General features: G+C 35.1%; 1 protein-coding gene across 1 annotated transcript in view; it reads left to right on the top strand.

Moving 5' to 3' along the window:
- Nucleotides 1-21,654, top strand: part of Sass6 (SAS-6 centriolar assembly protein) — a 40,638-nt gene that overhangs the window by 16,826 nt on the left and 2,158 nt on the right. Inside the window, exons 9-15 of the mRNA XM_005339681.5 lie at nucleotides 1,630-1,824; nucleotides 1,927-2,016; nucleotides 2,091-2,270; nucleotides 2,692-2,773; nucleotides 3,413-3,549; nucleotides 6,231-6,359; nucleotides 20,548-20,645. Of these exons, the coding sequence (XP_005339738.1) occupies nucleotides 1,630-1,824; nucleotides 1,927-2,016; nucleotides 2,091-2,270; nucleotides 2,692-2,773; nucleotides 3,413-3,549; nucleotides 6,231-6,359; nucleotides 20,548-20,645 (911 nt within the window). The remainder of the gene's footprint in view (nucleotides 1-1,629; nucleotides 1,825-1,926; nucleotides 2,017-2,090; nucleotides 2,271-2,691; nucleotides 2,774-3,412; nucleotides 3,550-6,230; nucleotides 6,360-20,547; nucleotides 20,646-21,654) is intronic.

Genomic DNA, 21,654 nt, shown 5'->3' with positions numbered 1-21,654 from the left:
TACAAGGAGATTTGAAAACCACTCTACCAACTGAGCTATATCTCCAGCCCCTGGCTTGTAGATATCTTTAGTTTATTGTATTTAAAAGCAAAGAGAACCAGACTTAATTTCAGTAGTCAGTTATGCCAAGAAGCTCTAAAGATTTACTGATTTTATGTTCAGATCCTCAAGAGTTCTGCCTTGACAATAGATGTCCAGTTATTTTCACCTACACCCTTTGACCTTTTATGATAGTTAGTAAAACATTTCATACTTCATGCACGGTGCACTGGGAGTCTAATTGCTTCATTATAATGCTATATAATTTTTTCTATCTCAGACCTGAAATTGGATAGTATATTAATAGTCTTCATTATGTTGTTTTTTTTTTAATATGATCCAAACCAAAGTATTTCTTCCAAGATTTGCAAAATGCTTACAAATTATGAGGCTTGGGAACTTTTTTTTTAATCTCTGAGTATTCAGTTACCTAATTATTTAAAACTACATTTTTAGATATTAATACTCTTAACTAATAATTACTACTATCTGAGTATCTACTTTGTGCCAGTCAATGTTAGGCAATTTATATAAGGATTCTTGTGAAGATTAAATGAAATAATTTACGAAGCATTTGTTTATGATTTCTGTTTTATAAATGAGAGAATGGAGACTTAGGGTGGTTAAGTTATTCCCAAGATCACATTATAGGTAAGCCCCAGTTTGAGTTCAAATTGATCTGATGTCAAATTTTGTGCTCCTAAAACCATCATAGTATAATACTATAAAATTATCTTTTAGGACTAGGGGTGTGGCCAAGGTAGAGTGCTTGCCTGGCATGTGCAAAGACCTGTGCTCCATCCACAGTATCACACACACACACACAAAAAGTCTTTAAAATTTTTGTTAGAAACTGTAACTAAGAATACTACATAGTAGATTTTTGTGTACTAGCTACAATCGGGTTGATATTAGCTGATTGAGAAGTGGTCTGTAGATTTTTTAAAAATCTATTTCTAATGATTATCATTTGCCTATTTTTGTTTTAGAGTGTGAACAAACAGAAAGTCCAGAAACATTTATTGAGGTGAAAAGATATTTGTAATATGGGGAGAAGGTAGATCATAAAATTGAGTAGGGGATATGACTGGATAGTAGAGTGCTTGCCTTACATCCATGAAGCCCTGGGTTCAATCCCTGGCACCAGAAAAACTACTGAGCAGTATGAGCTTTTTTTGTTTTTTTTTTTTTTGAGGAGGTGGGGAAAAAAGCACCATAAGCAACAGAGAAAAATACTAACTCATAGCTGTCACCCGTGGCTACTTTTGAAACAAGTTGGGAAGATATCACAATACTCTTGTTAAATGTTTTTAAAAGTTGTAGTAATTTATTTATAAATTGGGATTTTTTTTTACTTTGATATTATAGAATTACTCATGTATTTTATTATAATCATATAGCAAGTCTATAATTCATACATACCATTGGAGATTTTTATGTCTTTTAAAGAAAATATCTATTACAATTTTAAAATTATTAAGTACATTTTTGATATTTTCAATATCTTAATTATGTTTAAAACATAATTATTACCAGACTAGCTAGTTTCCTTTTTGTCATAATGTGTAATTTCTGTTTTTCTACCCTTAGGAGCTGCAACGAACTAAGCAAGAAGTCCTCTCTTTGCAAAGAGAGAATTCTACGTTAGATGCTGAATGCCATGAGAAAGAAAAGCATATTAATCAGCTACAAACAAAAGTGGCAGTTTTAGAACAAGAAATCAAGGATAAAGACCAACTTGTTTTAAGAACAAAAGAAGCATTTGATACAATCCAGGAACAAAAGGTCTTTAAATTTTTTCTAAAAAATTGATGACCACATTTAGAGTGATGCTTTATCAACAAACATAAATGCCCTAATTATTCATGTCTTTAAAAAAAAAATCAGGTGGCTTTAGAAGAAAGTGGTGAGAAGAATCAGGTACAACTGGGAAAACTTGAAACTACGATAAAATCATTATCAGCAGAACTTCTGAAGGTTTGTTTTAAAAATTAATAGAATGTTGATAGTTTATTGGATTGTAGAGATTTACATATGAAGCTCTTTTACAGGCAAATGAAATTATTAAGAAGTTACAAGGAGATTTGAAAACCCTAATGGGCAAATTGAAACTGAAGAATACAGTTACTGTTCAGCAAGAAAAACTCTTGGCTGAGAAGGAGGAAAAATTACAAAAGGAACAAAAGGAACTACAAGATGTTGGACAGTCTCTTCGAGTTAAGGAGCAAGAGGTAATTAATATTTTTTTGTTACTATTTTGTTTACAAAGTATAGTAAACTTCTTCAGATACTATTTTTAAAATTTCTGTTTTTTTATAGTAGAGAATGGGCTTTGGCCTTATTTCATTTATTCTTCTTAGACATAAAAACACATCTACATTCAACAGATGTTAATAACCTATTTCAGTTTGAAAAGTTAGTTATAACTCAGATATCTTAATTGCTCATTTATGATCAGAATATATGGGTAGTTGTCATTATGTGTGTGAGTTTATGTATATACACACATACACCTAAATATTTGATCACATAGTTGAGCTAATTCCTTTATTCTCATTTAATAGTATTAGTATTAATCACTTAGTTTAGTAATAGTTTCTTCAACTTTTAACCTTTATTTTGTTTGACTTACTATGAGGATTGACGTTTCAGGTATGCAAATTACAAGAACAGTTAGAAGCTACAGTTCAAAAACTTGAGGAAAGCAAACAACTTCTAAAAAATAATGAAAAGTGTAAGTATATTATATTTTTATGTAAATGAGTTTTTTATTCTTAAGCTGGAAATTTTATTTGAATTTATTAAAATATAGGTAAATTCAGATTGTGCTTTATATGAAAATTTCTCCTTTAAATAAAGCTTAATGTCTTTGCTGTAGTAAATTATATTATCTGGTGCCTATAGAAAAATTATTGTTAAAACAAAAACTGTATTATGTGTCAGTGACCCAAAACTAATGGTGTTGAAAATATTGCCTGTAATTTACTGTTTAGATTCCTCACTACTCTTTTTTTTTTTTTAATATTGCTGTTAACCTAATAGTGGTAACATGAATTATTTGAATTATAAGATTTTTTTTTCATTAGCATTTTCTCAGTTGGTAGAACTGGGTATCATACATAAAATTGTGAACTTTAATAAAACTGTAAGATACCATTTTAGAAGCAAAACCTCTTAAGATAGAGGAGCAGAAATATGTGCTTCTTAGAGTAAGAGAATAAAATAAGAATCTGATTGTAAAAGTTTAGATGAACCAATGTTGTTCAGCTGTGATGTCAGTTGTAAAAACTTAAAAAGCTTAAGGTATTTAAACATTTAAAATGATTAGAAAACTAAAAACTGTCAAGTTTTTTTTACCTTTTTGTTTTCTAAGTAATCACATGGTTAAATAAAGAACTAAATGAAAATCAGCTAGTGAGAAAGCAAGATGTGTTGGGACCTTCTACCACTCCTCCTGCACATTCTAGCAACAACACAATCAGAAGTGGAATTTCTCCTAACCTGAATGTGGTAAGGTATTAGTGACTTTCCTGAACAGAAGTATTCCCAGTTTGTTAGAAATCTCTGACTTAAGATGCTGGCACTAACACAGTCTGAAGTCCTACTTGAAGAACAGTATAAGCTGCCCTTGGAAGTGGGACATAGGCAAACTTGCTCTTAACAAAGAGGCTGTATTTCAAGGGCACACTTCTTTGTAAGATTTCACTGGGTATAGCAATCATTTTTGAACGTACCAAAGTAATGCCAGATATGCTAAAAACTTTAAAACATGTATACATGGACACACCCTCAAAACATTTAGATGACTTTAAGAAGAAAAAAATTCAGGGTTTGGGTTCAAGTGTGCAACTATAATGAAAAAAAACTCAACTGAATTCTAGCTGCAAAAGAAAAAAGTGGGGGCAGGGATGAGAAAAGAAGGTTCTGTTAGGCTTATCAGCTCTAGAGGCTAGAATAAACTCTTGAGATATAAGCTTTCTAATTTCCAGAATTGGGTCATTTGCTTTTTCTGGGCAAGGAATAAGAGGGGAGAATAAGAAAAGCAGCTCTTTATATGCAAAAGGTGTCTCAGTATTATCATGTAGCTAGGTCTTGGTGCTACCAGAAACTTGCCTAATACTCATAAGTAAGCCTTAGGCTCTCCTGTTGAACACAATTTCACAGAATATCAACATCAGACAAGGTCACTCTATACACATGATGAATCAAGACAAAATGAGAATACTTTGTAAATCATGTCCACATAGATTAAAATATCTACATTGCTAAACCACAAAGATGGTCAAGCATCGTTGAATCCTGACTAATATGGATGACTGTTACTTTTTGAACCAGTTATAGCTTTAGCCTTCATGCATTCCCCCTCCTTTATTAGGTGGGATTTATTTAGGTATCCAGTCATACATTTTTCCTTACTTCCTAATAGCATTGAATCCATAGCAAATTTCCACTTTCCTAAACTTTCACTTAAATTGCCCGATGTGCCTGGATCCAATAAATAAATCCTTTTTAGCACACTGTTACTGAAACTCCCCAGGGTTCCTAAAGGTCTGCAGTTTCCTTCATTTCAAGGAGTTAATAAATATAGTTTTTATACCTTTGGGTGTTTTTCTTATGCTCTCTGACTGGAGGGCATTGGCAGAAAACATAAAACATAAAATTCAAATAAGCATTTGAATTTTATTTATTATTATTATTTTTTTGGTACCACTGAGCCACAATCGCAGCCCTGTTTTTGTATTTTATTTAGGGACAGGGTTGTTTAGTGTCTCGCTTTTGCTGAGGCTGGCTTTTTCCCAATCCTTGTGACTCAGCCTCCCAAGCTGCTGGGATTACAAGCGGGTACCGCTGTACCTGGCACCTATTTGAATTTTTAATCCACTCTGATAAATTGTACTTAGCGTCTAAAACAGAAAAAGGATTGCTGTTAAATTGGGAAATGGCGCATAAGGAAGTACCTGGACCTGAATTACAAACTTGAAAAAAATTTATAGGCTTAACCTGAATGACTGAAGATAAATAACTGTGAGAAGGATGTTTATGTTGTATAGACACTGGTGTACACAGTTGCTTTTTTTTTTTTTTTAAAGAGAGAGTGAGAGAGGAGAGAGAGAGAGGAGAGAGAGAGAGAGAGAGAATTTTTAAAAATATTTATTTCTTAGTTCTCGGCGGACACAACATTTTTGTTGGTATGTGGTGCTGAGGATCGAACCTGGGCCGCACACATGCAAGACGAGCGCGCTACCGCCTGAGCCACATTCCCAGCCCCACAGTTGCTTTTTGATTATTATTTTTATTGTGTGTTGCATGGAATTGAACCCAGGGCCTCAAGCATGCTAAGCTAATGCTCTCCCACAGAGCTACAGAGTTGCTTCTCAAGATTTGTGTTTCAAGTGACCTTTTAAAAAATTAGCTTTTTTTCTCATGTCTGTTGTTTAATGGTGATGCTACCATATAGAAGATTAGTGGAAAGTAAATAATTGCCTCAGTTACCCTATTTAAGAATATTAATCTTGTTTTTACTCAGTTTGGAAGCAAATTATTATTTTATCCCTGATTGGGCTATTTATTTATGACTCACTGTCCTTCCTAATACCTTCCATGTCAGGAAACCTGGAGTGATCCAAGATAGTTCAGTTCAGTGGTTTATTTTTTGTGGGGGAATGATGGGGGTGGGGATTTAATGATGGGGATACTGGGGATTTAACTCAGGGACGCTTTACCACTGGGCTATATCCCCAGATGGTCCATTAAGTTGCTGAGGGTCTCACTAAGTTGCTGAGGCTGGCCCCAAACGTGCAATCCTCCTAACTTAGTCTCTCCAGTTGCTGTGATTTATAGGCATGTGCAACTGTGCCTGGCCAGTAGGATTTTTGTTTTAATTTAGTTTGAAGCAGAGTTTTATGGTGTCATGATAAAATTGGCCTCAGAGATAGCACTCTTTTTTTTTTTTTAATATTTTTTTAGTTGTAGACCGACATACCTTTATTTTATTTATTTGTTTTTATGTGATGCTAAGGATTGAACCCAGTGCCTCACACATGTAAGGCAAACGCTCTACCAACTGAGCTACAACCCCAGCCCAAGACAGCACTCTTAACTATAATTAGCAGACAATAATGCCTCCTGGATAAGAGAAACTATTTGGAATTATTTGTTATCCTTAATCATTTTCTTGTTTTTATTTTTAGGTTGATAGTAGGCTGACTTACCCAAGCTGTGGGATTCCTTATCCTGTCTCCTCTGCATTTGCATTCCAGAATACTTTTCCTCATCTGTTATCTGCCAAAAATACCATCCACCCAGTTTCAGGACCGAAGGTAGCCAAATTAACTAATACTTTTCTTTTTTTTTACAAAAATACAGGAACTTATTTGCATATAATTCTTTCACCTTTTCACTTACTGTTTGGTTATTTGCGAATTAAGTAATGTATTAGATGAATATATTACTAAATATCTAATATGTATTATTACCAGAAATATATATATATGGGTTTTTAATTTTTTAATTTTAATTTGTTATATATGACAGCAGAATGCATTTCAATTCATATTACACATATAGAGCACAATTTTTTATACCTCTGGTTGTACACAAAGTAGAGTCATACCATTTGTGTCTTCATACATGTATTTAGGAATGCATTGTGTATTTTTTGAACTCACTGTAATTTGGCTCTTTAAATTAAATCAATCTGTTAAATTCTGCTGAAACTTATTACCTACTCAATCTTTCTATTTTTATTCATTTTTCTACTTAAATTTATAAGCCTAAGTAGGATTATTGACTTCATACTCCTGGTATGTTGGATGTGGTAAGATTTTTGGATTCTATTGCTAGATTTTAAGGGTTCATAGGGCAGGTTTATAGCAAATTCTGTAGTCTAGCAAAATTATCTCAAATAGTATATGATGAGCAATCCTTCCAACCCTTTATTTATTTGCTAAAGCTTTTTTCTGCCAACTTGAGTTCTTTATCTTTGTTTTAGGATGTCATACGACATGATAAACTAATGTCTTAGATTTATATATTGTTTTCATACATATTATTTTATTTTATTTTCATGATAATTTAATCTGACCAGATTAGTCATTTATTTTATTTTCATTTCTAACTTCAGGTCCAAATTAATATTTTTCCTAAATCATATATGACAGGAATATTTTATAGAACTTAGGAGTCGAGCCCAGAGAGGTAGTACACACCTATAATCCCGACTACTCTAGAGGAATAATGCAGGAGGATTGCAAGTTGTAGAACAGCCTGGACAACTTGATGAGACTATGTCAAAGTAAAATTAAAAAGGATTGGAGATACAGCTCAGTGCTTGCCTAGCATTTGTAAGGCTCTGGACTCAATTCCCAGTATAAAAAAAATACGTTTAGAACATTCAATCTGATATTATAGATTCTATCAAATTACCTGGGTTGCTCTAAAAAGTTGACTGTTGTTTAGGCTTTTATGTCTTCTTAGCCATAGCTTTATTGGTTATCATATGGAGCTATTAAGATTTCTCTATGAAATAGGAATTAAACCTGAGTTTTTATGCTTAGACTACTATTATGTATTTAGATAATTGGCTCTTCTTGCATTGCTTTTTAAGGTGAATTAGATATGTAGATATGTGTATTTTAAGGAATACTACCATTTCTACAATAAATATCAGTGTATTCAAGTGTGGTTGCATTTTGGGATTATTTTTTCTTGAGAATTATGATTGCGTTCACAGTTGACTTTTATTTTTTAAAATCTTAAACAACTTTCCAGGAAAATATTTCAAATGAGGAGAACTACTATAGACAGTTGCCTAGTTGGATGTTGAGCCATTTCCCCAACCCCCTTTTTTTTTTGTGTTTTTTTTTTTTTTTTTTTTAAAGAGAGAGTGAGAGAGGAGAGAGAGAGAATTTTCAATATTTATTTTTTAGTTCTTGGCGGACACAACATCTTTGTTGGTATGTGGTGCTGAGGATCGAACCCGGGCCGCACGCACGCATGCCAGGCGAGTGCGCTACCGCTTGAGCCACATTCCCAGCCCTTTGTGTGTGTTTTATGTAGATACTCGGTCTCACTGAGTTGCTTATGACCTCATTAAATTGCTGATACTGTCTTTGAACTCATGATCTTCCTGCCTCAGCCTCCTGAGCTGCTGTTTCAGTCTATATATTCATATATTACTCTCCAGTACTGTCTTTGTACATATGTATTTGTGGCCTTGCACAAACAGATTTGTAGGATCGATTCTTAGAAGTAACTGGGTTGAAAGCATTTTTGCCTCTATGGTAACTGAAATAAAATCTTATTGTGATATTAACATTTCCCTGATTATTAAAGTGAGGAAGTTGCTTTTACATGTTTATGGGTGGTTTCCTACTCTATAAAATTCTGGTTCATTTCTTTTGTTCATTTTCCACTTGGGATATTTAACATTTATAAATTGACTTTGTAGGTAGTCTTTACATATTTGGGAAACTAGTCTGTTCTTGCTTTTATGTATTAACTATTTCCCAATTTTTGGTTTGTCTATTTTCTTCATATGCTTCATTTTTAAAAAAGCTTTTTTAAAGGTATAGTTTACATACCATGTAGGTCTCTCATGTAAGATACAGTTCAGTAATGTAAATCTGTTTATAGAATTGTGAAACAATTCAGTACTTTTTTAGAACATTTACATTATCCTAGAGGGTTACTTTGGGTCTGTTTGCAGTTAATCCACACTTTCACCCCCAGCTCTGGGCATCTACTAATATGCTTTCTATTTCTTAAAAATTGCCTTTTTTTTCCATGTGAATAGAATCTTATAATTTGTAGGGTTTTTGTTTTTTTTTGTATTTTGTTTTTAGTGTCTCTTTCAATTAGTGTAATATGTTTGAGAGTCATCCAGGTTTCAGAGTTTATGAATGTACTTCATTTTGTTTAATTGCCAGGTGGTATTCCTTGATATGGATATACCACAGTTTATCCATTCATCAGTTGATGGATGGATGTTTGTGGTGTTTTCAGTTTTGGGATTATAAATGAAGCTGCCATGAACACTTGTTTATAGTCTTTTATGTTTGTTAGAAATAAAAACCCAGGGGGCTGGAGATGTGGCTCAAGCTGTGTAGCACGCTTGCCTGGCATGCATGCGTGGGGCCCTGGTTTGATCGTTAGCACCGCATACAAAGATGTTGTGTCTGCCCGAAAACTAAAAAATAAACATTAAAAAATTTTCTCTCTCTCTTTCTTTTTTTTTTTTTTTTAAAAAAAAGAAAGAAAAACCCAGGATTGGCATGGCTTATGGTATGTGAAGTTTTTTTTTTGTTGTTGTTGTTTGATTATTTATTTTTATATGGTGCTGAGGATCGAACCCAGAGCAAAGCAAGTGCTCTGCAACTAAGCCACGACCCCAGCCCCTGTATGTTTGATTTTTAAGAAGCTACCAAACTTTTCCAAAGTGATTTTACTTTTACTACCAACAGTCTGAGAGTTCAGGGTTTTTTTTGTATCCTTCCCATATTTGGTATGCTCATTTGTTTAATTTTAGTCATTCTAGTAGGTGCATAGAAATATATCATTGTGACTTTAATTTTTATTTGCCTAAAAGTTAATGAAATTGAATATCCTTTCATGTGTTCATTTGATTTGAGTAACTATTTTAGTGAAATTTCTTTAGAATCTCCTGTTCATTTTTAAACAAGCGTGTTTGCCTTTTTATTTAGTTACACCTTCTTTATATATTCTGGACACATGTTCTTTATCAGGTATATTATTTGTAAGTATTTTCTCTTGGTCTGTGGCTTCCCTTTTCATTTTTCTTCTTGCTTTTCTTTTTCTTGTCTTTTCTGGGGATTGAACCTAGGAGTGCTTTACCACTGACCTATATCCCCTTTCTTTTCCATTTTTTATTTTGAGACAGGGTCTCTCTAAGTTTCTATGACTGACCTCTGTCATTCATTTCTGCATTTGTGTCTGTCTAATTCCAGGCAGTTGAAAGTAAAAGCAGAAAAAAAGTAAGAGGATTTACCTTAAGCTCATGAAACCACAGTACCGTTTTATTTTGGTACGGGGATTGAACATTGAACCAAGAGGCACTTAACCACTGAGCCACATCCCTAGCCCTTTTTATGTTTTAATTTTGAGACAGGGTCTCACTAAGTTCTGAGGTTGGCTTTGAACTTGGTGATCCTCTTGCCTCAGCCTCCCAGGTTGCTGGGATTACAGGTGTATGCTAGCTACCTCAACACCTTTGATCAGATTTCCCCTTCTTCAGAGTTTCAGGTGTCTGCCCAGCCTCTGCTACTGTTTCCGTTACCTATGTTGTTTTTGCTTCCGACTGGGGCAAGAGAAAACAGAAAAGAATGAGATTTTCCTCACTGTCCTTTACCCTTAGGAGGTCCCTTTTTCATGGTCTCAGAGTGGAAAGAAGAATCTACCTTGATAGTAATAGTGTACTCTTTCTAAAGTTTATTATCTAGATGAAGTAACATTTTGTGTACTTTTACATTTGCCAGTCTGGGTCTTTATATTTAAGTTGGATTTCTTTTAGATAATCAATAATTGCCTCCTATATTTTTCCATTCTGATTCTTAGACAATTTAAATTTAACTTTATATAATGATGTCTTGTCATCTTGCTATTTGTTTTCTACATGTCCCGTATATTTCTTGTCTCCCTTTCCTACTTTTGCTGCCCTCTTTCCAATTTGCATTTTATTTTTTTTCATTTTCTATCTACTGTTGACCTTGTTTTATTTTCTTTCTGTTTGCTTAGTTTTCAACATACATTTTTATCTTACCATAATCTACCTTTAAATAATATACTACTTGCCATATAAAATAAGAATTTTATAGTAATTGCATTTTCTCTTTTCCAACCTTCTGCTTATGCTATTGTCCTAAAATTTTACTTCTCCATTTGCTGTGAATCTCAACTTTGTTTTTGCTTTCTCTTTTCTTTAATCTGGGGGTGATTACTACTGACTTAGTGCTCTGCAACTAAGCCACATCCCCCACCTTTTTATTTTTTATTTTGAGACAGGGTCTTATTGAATACCAAGGCTGGCCTCAAACTTGCACTGCTCCTTCAGCCTCCCGAGTAACTTGAATTACAGGCATGCACCACAGCACCCAGCTCAATTTCTTTTAAAGAAATTAAACCAATGAAGAAAAGTCTTCTTGGTTTACTTGTACATATGTTACTCATATGACCCTTTTTCCCCCTTGTACTAGAGATTGAACCCAGGCCTACTTCATGTTAGGTAAGTACTCTACCACTAAGCTCTGTCCCCTCCACTTATACAGTCTTTGTATAGAGTTTTTATGTAGCTCTGCGTTTTCATTTGCTTTTCTTTTCTTTTCTCTTCAATACTCAAAGATCTCTTATGTTATAGATCTTTAACATTCCTTTTGTTATTTAATTAATTTATTTATTTTAATTAGGTATATATAACAGAATGCATTTTGATTCATTGTACACAATTACACTACAACTTTTCATTTCTCTGGTTGTACACCACATAGCATTGCACAGTATGTGCAGTCATATATGTACCTAGGGTAATTATGTGCATCTTATTTCACCAACTTTCCTGCCCCCATGCCCCCTCCCCTTCCCTCCCCTCTCCTTTGCCTCATCAAAGCTCCTCCATTTTTCCCTTGTGTCCCCCACCCCCAACACACACGTTATGGATCACCATCTACTTTTGAGAGAAAACATTCAGCATTTGTTTTTTGGGAATTGGCTTACTTTACTTAGTATGGTATTCTCCAACTCCATCTTTTACTTGCAAATGCCATGATTTTATTCTCTTTTATTGCTGAGTAATATTCCATTGTGAATATATGCCATATTTATTTTATCCATCATCTATTGAAGGGCATCTAGGTTGGTTCCACAGTTTAGCTATTGTGAATTTTGCTACTATAAACATTGATGTGACTGTGTTCCTGTAGTATGCTGTTTTTAAGTCCTTTGAGAGTGGGATAGCTGGGTCAAATGGTGGTTCCATTCCAAGTTTTCTAAGGAATCTCAATAGTGCTTTCCAGGTTGGTTGCATCAGTTTGCAGTCCCACAAGCAATGCGTGTGATTTCATGTATGCCCTTTCCCCCTACATCCTCTCAAATATTTATTGTTGTCTGTATTCTTAATAACTGCTACTTTGGCAATCTTATAGTAGTTTTGATTTGCATTTCTCTAATTACTAGAGATGTTGAACATTTTTTCATATATTTGTTGATTGAAAGTATATCTTTTGAGAAGTGTCTGTTCAGCAATTTAGCCCATTTATTGACTGGGTTGTTTGTTTTTTTGGTGTTAAGTGTTCTAAGTTCTTTATATATTCTGGAGATTAGTGCTCTATCTGACCTGCCTGTGGCAAAAATTTGCTCCCATGATGTAGGCTGTCTCTTCACCTCACAGATTGTTTATTTTGCTGAGAAGAAGCTCTTTAGTTTGAAACCATCCCACTCATTAATTCTTGATTTTATTTCTTGTATTTTAAGAGTCTTGTTAAGGAAGTCGATGTAGGCTGTCTCTTCACCTCACAGATTGTTTATTTTGCTGAGAAGAAGCTCTTTAGTTTGAAACCATCCCACTCATTAATTCTTGATTTTATTTCTTGTATTTTAAGAGTCTTGTTAAGGAAGTCGAGGCCTAATTCAATGTGAGGAAGATTTGGGCCTACTTTTTCCTCTTTTAGGCACAGGGTCTCTGGTCTAATTTCTAGGTCCTTGATCCACTTTGAGTTGAGTTTTGTGCATGGTGAGAGATAGGGATTTATTTTCATTTTACTGCATTTGGATTTACAGTTCTCCTAATATCTTTTGTTGAAGATGCTATCCTTTCTCCAAAGTATGTTTTTGGCGCCTTTGTCTAGTATGAGATAACTGTATTTATGTGGGTTTGTTTCTGTGTCTTCTTTTATGTACCATTGATCTACATGTCTATTTTGGTGCCAGTGCCATGCTAATTTTGTTACTACTGCTTTTTAGAATAGTTTAAGATCTGGTATTATGATTCCTCCTGCTTCACTCTTCTTGCTAAGGATTGCTTTGGCTATTTTGGTTCTCTTGGTTTTCCAAATGACTTTCATGATTGTTTATTCTATTTCTATAAGGAATGATGATGGGATTTTAATTGGAATCGCACTGAATTTGTATATTTCTTTGAATAGTATAGCCATTTTGACAATATTAATTTTGCCTATCCAAGAGTATGGGAGATCTTTCCATCTTCTAAAGTATTCTTCAGTTTCTTTTATTAATGTTCTGTAGTTTTCATTGTAGAGGTTTTTCACGTCTAGTTGATTCCCAAGTATTTTCTGAGGCTATTGCGAATGGGGTAGTTTTTCTAATTTCTCTTTCAGAGGATTCATCGCTCATGTATAGAAATGCAATTGATTATGGGTATTGATTTTATATCCTGCTACTTGCTGAATTCATTAATTCTAGAAGTTTTCTGGTGGAGTTTTTTGGATCCTCTCAAGATAGACTCATGTCGTCAGCAAATAATGGTAATTTGAGGCCTTCTTTTCCTATTTGTATCCCTTTAATTTCTTTTGTCTAATTGCTGTGGCTAGAGTTTCAAGGACTTTGTTGAATAGAAGTGGTGAAAGAGGGCATCCCTGTCTTTCAGTTTTTAGAGGGAATGCTTCTAATTTTTCTCCATTTAGAATGATGTTGGCCTTGGATTTAGCATAGAAAGCTTTTAGCATAGAAAGTTGAGGTATATTCCTACTATCCCTAGTTTTTCTAGTGTTTTGAACATGAAAGGATGCTGTATTTTGTCAAATGCTTTCTCTGCATCAATTGATATAATCATATAATCCTATCTTAAGTCTATTGATATGAATAATTACATTTATTGATTTCTGTATGTTGAACCAACCTTGCATCACTGGAATGAACCCCACTTGATCATGATGCACTATTTTTTAAAATATGTTTTTGTTTGTGATTTGTTAGAATTTTATTGAGAATTTTTGCATCAATGTTCATCAGGAATATTGGTCTGAAACTTTCTTTCCCTCATGTATCTCTGCCTTGTTTTGATATCAGGATGATACTAGCTTCGTAGGATGAATTTGGAAGGGTTCCTGTCTTTTCTATTTCATGAAATAATTTGAGGAGTATTGATATTAATTCTTTGTAGGTTTTATCGAACTCAGCTGTGAATCCATCTGGTCCCAGGCTTTTCTTGGTAGACTTTTGATGGCGTCTTCTATTTCCTTGCTTGAAATCGATCTGTTTAAATTATGTGTGTCCTCTTGATTCAGTCTGGGTTGATCATATGCCTCTAGAAATTTGCTGGTATCTTCGAGGTTTTCTATTTTACTGGAGTATAGATTTTCAAAATAGTTTCTAATTATCTTCTGTATTTCAGTAGTGTTGTGATATTTCCTTTTCCTCACAATTTTAGTTTTCATCACAAATTTGAGTTTTCTCTCTCCTTTTTGTCGGGATGACTAAGAGTTTGTCGATTTTATTTATTTTTTCAAAGAACCAGCTTTTTATTTTGTCAATTTTTTGAATTATATCTTTTGTTTCAATTTCATTGATTTCCACCCTGATTTTAATTATTTCTTGTCTTCTACTACTTTGGGGGTTGGTTTATTCTTTTTATAGAGTTTTGAGATGTAATGTCAGGTTGCTTATTTGTTGATTTTTTTTTCTTTTTTAATGAATGAGCTTAATGCAATGAACTTTCCTCTTAGCACTGCTTTCATAGTGTTCCAGAGATTTTGATAATTTGTATTGGAGTTATGGTTTACCTCTAAGTATTTTTTAATCTCCTTTTTTGATGTCTTTTACAATCCATTGTTCGTTCAATAGCATATTGTTTAGTCTTCAGGTATCTCTCTTTATTTTCATCACTGATTTCTAATTTCATTCCATATGGTCTGTTAGAATGCAGGGTAGTATCTATTTTTTGTATTAGCTAAGGCTTGCTTTGTGGCATAACATATGATATATTTTGGAGAAGGATCCATGTGTGCTGCTGAGAAGAAAGTATATTATTCACTCTTTGATGGATGGAATAATCTATACATGTTTGTTAAGTCCAAGTTATTGATTGTATATTGTTTTATAGTTTCTTTGTTTAGTTTTTGTTTGGAAGATCTATCCAGTGGTGAGAGAGGTATATTGAAGTCACCCAGTATTATTGTGTTGTGGTCTTTTTTGTTCTCCTATTTGAGAAGAGTTTGTTTGGCATACATGGATGTCCCATTGTGTGGGGCATAGATATTTATGATTATTATGTCTTGTCGATGTATGTTCCCTTAAGCAGTATGAAATGTCCTTCTTTATCCCTTTTCACTAGCTTTGGTTTGAAGTCCACTTTATCTGATATGAGGATGGAAACCCCTGCTTGTTTATATGGTCCATGTGAGTGGTATATTTTTTTTCCCCATCCTTTCACCTTCAGTGTGTGGATGTCTTCCTGTGAAATGATTCTCTTGAAGGCAACATATTGTTGGGTCTTTTTATATTTTAAATCCAATCTGTCAGTCTGTTTTTTGATTGATGAGTTTAGGCTATTTACATTCAGGGTTATTATTGAAATATGATTTGTATTTCCAGACATTTTGGTTTATTTTTGGTTTTAAACTTGACTTGGTTTCTCCTTTGATTGGCCTTTCCTTTAGTGTAGTTCCTCCCTTTTGCTGATTTTCATTGTTGTTTTTCATTTCCTCCTCCTGGAATATTTTGCTGAGGATGCTCTATAGTGCAGGCTTTGATCTTTAATTTTTCTTACAGTGCAGGTCTACGGGTAATTAATTCTTCCTATTTTTGTCTCAGAATATCTTTATTTTTGCTTCATTTTCTCAGAATATTGAATATTAGGTTGGAAAAAAGTTTCTTTTTTCATTTCTGCATTTTGAATAGGTCATTCCATTGTTGCATCTTGCCAGGAGTCATCTTTATCACATTTTTCTATAAAGAATTTTTTTTGTCTCTAAATGCTTTTAAGATTTTTTAATTGATTTTTAACAACTTAATTATGATGTGCCTTGGTGTAGTACGTGTATTTTATTATTATTATTATTATTATTCTGTGTGTGTGTGTGTGTGTGTGTGTGTGTGTGTGTGTGTGTGTGTGGTGCTGGGGATTGAACCCAGGGCCTTGTGCATGCAAGGCAAGCACTCCATCAACTGAGAAACATCCCCATTCCCATGTATATTATTATTATTATTATTTTTAAATTTTTAAAAATACTTTTATGTGGTGCTGAGGATTGAACCCAGTGCCTCACGTGTTCGAGGCAAGTGCTCTACCACTGAGCTACAGCACCAACCCATCATAGCTCAATCTTAACACTCCCACCGGTACCCGCTGGAGTCTCATCAGAGAGTGCCACCTCTGAGTGGCATCAAGGGACCCCCAAGGAGCTTCTTGGTCCCAGGTGATCTCTTGATCATCTCCCTCTGTACATTCTGCCGGAGATGCTGTGGAGATTGGCACTCTGTGATCACAGGCTTAGAAAGAAAAGAGCCCTTCTCCAGCAGGTGACAGGGAAATGTTGGTGTTGAAGTCATGAGTGGGCCCAGGTCTCCAACACCGATTTCCATAGACAGTGAGGTCTTTTTCACATTTCCCTTTCTAACTTGGCTGCCAAGAAACCAAGAGCTGTTCTTGATCTATCAACCTTGATTTTTAAAACCATTTGTCCCTTCTTTGTACCTTGTGGGTCTTTATCGCTGCCTACCTACTTCTTGGTGTACTAACTTAAGACACCTTAAAGTTCAGCAACAGTGGAGCTGCAACCGACTGCACTTGTGTCGTTACCCTGGGCTACAGGCAACTGCTCTGCAGGGCTGAGGTGCCAGTGTGTGGATCATAGATCTATGGGGGCAGGTGGGGGGGAAGGCGGAAAAGGGTCTATTTATGACCCCATCCAATGGCATATGGCCCAGGACTCCTTACATGCTGTTCCCAAGGGCCACCCTGGGTCAGTGGCTACCACATTGGTCAGGATCTGTGGTCATGTTGTATGATGAGGATCTCTGCTGCAGAGGAGCTGAGCCAGGGCCAAACACTGCCTGGGGAGCAGCAAGGAGCCCCAAACTGCAAGTAGGTGAGACCCTGGTGGCAAGACCCTTGGGTCTCTTCTAATCCAAGAGTCTAGGGGCTCTGTGGTGACAGGTGACGAGGAGTCTGCAGGCCAGGCTCTTCCAGGCTAGGAATGGCCACAGGCTATGACTTGCCTTGGAAGAGAGATCTGTGCTTCTGCCAGGGCTTCACCCAGCAAGGCTACCGCCCATCCTGCTGCTCACAGGTGTGCACGCACATGGTGCTTCGATCCTGACCCAAGCGTTGGTGACCAGAATCAGTCACCAAGGTTTGGGGAACAGCTCACTTCTGTCCACTTGCATAGCTGAAGTGGCTTGAAGGGTGGGTTTGGAGCACCCGAAGGTAGCTGCTTCCGTGGCTGGGTACACCCAGCCCCATATATATTATTATTCACCTAGAATATTTTGAAGTTGTTCAGTTGGTAGGTTTATAATTTTTATAAGTTTAGGGAATTCTAGTCATTATTCCTTTTTAATTTTTTTTTCCTGTTCTCTCTTGTTTTGGTACTGTGGTCATACATGGTTGATCACATGATATCCCATTGAGATTGCCCCTTAATTTCATTTTTATTTGCTTAATTTTATAGCTTCTAATAATTGTGTCCTAAAGTTTACTAATCTTTTCTTTTGCAAGTGCTGTTAATCTGTCCCGTGAGATATTGATTTTGTTTTACTTTTTAATTTTTAAAAAATTTTTAGTTCCACATATTAATTGTACAGATTGATGAGATTCACTGGAATGTGTCCATTCGTGCATACACTGTTCATTAATCATGCCCGTCCACCCTTTTTCTATCTACCCACTCTCACCCTCTTCCCAATAACTACTAATCCTCCTCTACTTTCAGGTCAACTTTTTTTTTTTTTTTTTTAATTTTCTACGTATTAGAGTGAATATTTGTATTTTTTTTTTGAGAGAGAGAGAATTTTTAATATTTATTTATTTTTTTGGTTTTCGGCAGACACAACATCTTTGTTTTTGTATGTGGTGCTGAGGATCGAACCCGGGCCGCATGCATGCCAGACGAGCGTGCTACTGCTTGAGCCACATCCCCAGCCCTGAATATTTGTATTTGTATTTCTGATTCTCGCTTTTAAAATTTAGCATGATGTCCTCCAGTTCTATCAATTTTCTGCAGATAACTGAATTTGTTGTTTTTTTGGTGCTGTGGATTGAATGCAGGGGCACTTGACCACTTAACCACATCCCCAGCCCTATTTTGTATTTTATTTGGAGACAGGGTCTCACTGTCTCACAGGGTCTCACTGCTTAGGACCTCACTTTTGCTGAGGCTGGCCTTGAACTCGAGATTCTCCTGTCTCAGCCTCCCAAGCCTCTGGGATTACAGGTGTGTACCACTGTGCCTGGCTGAAAAGTTTGTCTCAGTCACCCTGTTGAACCGGATTTGGTTTGTGAGACAGCTTCCTGTTGGGCCAGTGTAGAGGAATATCTGTGGGGTCTTAGAGATCGGAATATGCAAGGATTTCTGACCTTCAATGCAGTCCAAATTCAGACAGTATGTTCCTTCTCAAGACGGCTCCTGACTATAGCATTCTGGGGTTCCCTGGGAGATAATATGAAAAGCTAGTTGCCTGTGTTCTATTTAGGCTGCAAGGCCTATAAACGTTGTGAAACTTTCTATTAGCTAGGATTGCCAGTATTTGTACTGATAGAATTTGCTGGGGCTCTTTCACTTTCACTGTTGCAGAGGGGACACTCCCTCAAGTGCCATTATATTTTATTTCTCTATGATATTGTCCCAGGACTTTGGTTTTTATAAGGTTTCCATTTTTCTTCTGTTGAATTCCTGTGATTTTCTTTGATCACTCATCTCAATTTGCAGCTAATACACTTGTGGCTTTGATTATTATTTGTGGAAGAATAGGTAATGAGTCCTGGGTGCCTCTTTCAGTAAGAAAATCTTACCATTCCTGAGAAATTTATTTCAGATTCTGAATGTTTCATTTCTAGAATTTCCACTTCACTCTCATATTTCCATTTTTCCTCACACTTTGAATTTTCATTAAATTCTTATATGGGCTACTTAGATTTGTATGATTGTCCTGTAATTTCTGTCATTTCTGGATTTGTTTCTGTAGACTGGTTTTTCCTTGTGGTTATAACTTACATGTTCCTTCTTATTGTCATTTCTAGTAATTTTTGATAGTAGTGGAACACTATTAATGTTACATTATTGATTATCTCTTATTTAAAGTGTTATCTTTAAAGAATTGAAGGCATTTAAATTACTTGTGGGTCAACTTGATCTCATGAAGGTTTGTTTTTTTCCTTTTGTTTTTACTGTGGAACATCTAAAGTACTTTCTACTCAAGGATAGTTTGGCCCTGTAACATTTTATGGTACTCTACTGAAGTCTTGGTATCTCTGCTTTTGAACCTTAGAAATTGTTCAGCTTAAAATGTACGTTTTTAGTTTTCCATCACTGTGAAAAAATACTTGAGAGAGATCAACTCAAAAGAAGGAAAAGTTTATTTTGGCTCACATTTTAGAGATTTCTTTTAAGGCCACTTGGCCCTGTCACTTAGGGCCTGTGGTGAGGCAGAGAACATCATGGCAAGAGAACACATGGTAGAACAAAGCTGTTCTCCTCATGGTGGCCAGGAAACAAAGAAAGAGAAAGGGGCCAGGTTCCCAGTATCCCCTTCAAGGGCAAGCTCCCAGTGAACTCCTTCCACTAGATCCCTTCTCCTAAAGATTATTCCATCTCTCAGTAGCTCCATTAACTGAGGACTAAGCCATCAGCCTTTAGGGAACGTTTAAGATTCAAATCATAGCAGGCAGCCTTGTGGAATTTTACCCTGTGCAGGAGCCTTATCTTCAGCAGATTCAAGCAAACCCCTGCAGATTCCCAGAGCTCATTCGAGGTATAGCTCTTTTCAGTAGAATTCTGTCTTGTAACCTCCAGCTATCTAGCCGTCTAAACTCAGGATATTGGTCTCCTGAGTTTAGGAGTTATTCTCCTTCTCCATTTGCACCAGGAAAGTTAAAAAGCTGGGTCAATTTTAGGAATCATTCTTTACTCATAGATCACAGCACTTTTGTCTATGAGAGAATATTCTTTTCATCTATTTTGTTAAGTTCTTTAGTTTATGGTTGGTGGCTAGAAGCTGTGTGATCTATTACTATTGGGTTCCCTTTTTAAATCCTTTCCCTCTAATTACATATTTATTGTTCTATAGGAAATGTTAGAATCTGTCTTTTTTTTAAAAAAATATCCTGTCTTTTTGTAATGCTGTTAAGTGTGGATTAATGTAGGAAAAACTAATTATCTTTTTCGGAATGCTGATAGCCACAACAACAACAACAACAACAACAAACGCTTATATTTTTATGGTCTAGATTTATCAGGGAAAAAGTACAATCACTCATCTCTGTATAGAACTTGTCTCAGTTTTTACTAAATTAGTTAAATGAGATGTTTTTCCTCTTTACAGGTTCAGTTTAACTTGCAGTTTACAAAACCAAATATATCACTAGGAGATGTTCAGTCAGGAGCAACCATTAATGTGCCTTGCTCAACTGATAAGGAAAAGTAAGTATTTATTGACATAAAATTTATTGTTTGTAGTTTTAAATGAATTTTTAATCAATGATGGCCCCCTATTTTATCTGAGGCCTTTTAAGATGCTTGAGTCACTTTGAACTATGAAAAGTGCTTTCTCATATGTATTTGCAAGCTGTGGGATAGGCATATAATAGACATAAAAGAGATTTTCTTACACAAATGAAGATTGCTTTCATATGTATTCTTGGGCATGTACACAGGAATCTTTAATTTCTCTAAAGTCAGTTGTTTTTGTTTTTCTTGTGTGGCTTTGTTTGTCCTGGGTGCTCTTCATTTTTCTGATTTACTGCTTCTAGTATAATCTAAGAAACTAACTGGTTAATCTACTAGAATTACATAGTGAATAAAAGTAAAAAGGTTTGTAAGATTGACCACTAGGTTACCTAAAAAAATTGAGCACCAGTTTATGGTTTGTGTTTTGCCTGCTCAGAGATTCCTTCCTTATTTTTTAGGTTTCACACAGTACATTTTTGAATCAGTGACATGTGGCTTAATAAACCAACTGTTCCATGCATACCTTTTTCTCTAGATAGTTTTCATGTTTGCAGTTTTTTAAAACAAAATAATTATGGTTCTTTATTTACTTCAGATTTAGTGTTTGTAAAACCTGCTTGTTAACATTCATCATGAGCTATCCACTATTCCAATATATTGCAAATTCAGTTACTAACATAGTACACTAAGGGTTCTTTTTTTTTAATATTTTTATTTTTTAGTTGTTGATAGATCTCTATTTTATTTATTTATATGTGGTGCTGAGACTCAAACCCAGTGTCTCACACATGGTAGGCAAAGTGCGCTACCACTGAGCCATAGCGCCAAACCTTACTAAGGGTTCGTATCCCAGTTGTCACCAGGATGAATATTAAAATAGTTAATGAAGATCAGAATTGTGTGAGTTTTTGATAATGTATGTATTTATTATATCTAATTTTACACTTGCTCATAAGGCAGAGCAGCTGGAATTCATATTAAT

This window comes from Ictidomys tridecemlineatus, chromosome 11 (genome assembly GCF_052094955.1).
Source record: "Ictidomys tridecemlineatus isolate mIctTri1 chromosome 11, mIctTri1.hap1, whole genome shotgun sequence".
NCBI lineage: Eukaryota > Metazoa > Chordata > Mammalia > Rodentia > Sciuridae > Ictidomys > Ictidomys tridecemlineatus.
The sequence above is the reverse complement of the archived record's forward strand: the minus strand, read 5'-3'. Positions and strand labels throughout refer to the sequence as shown.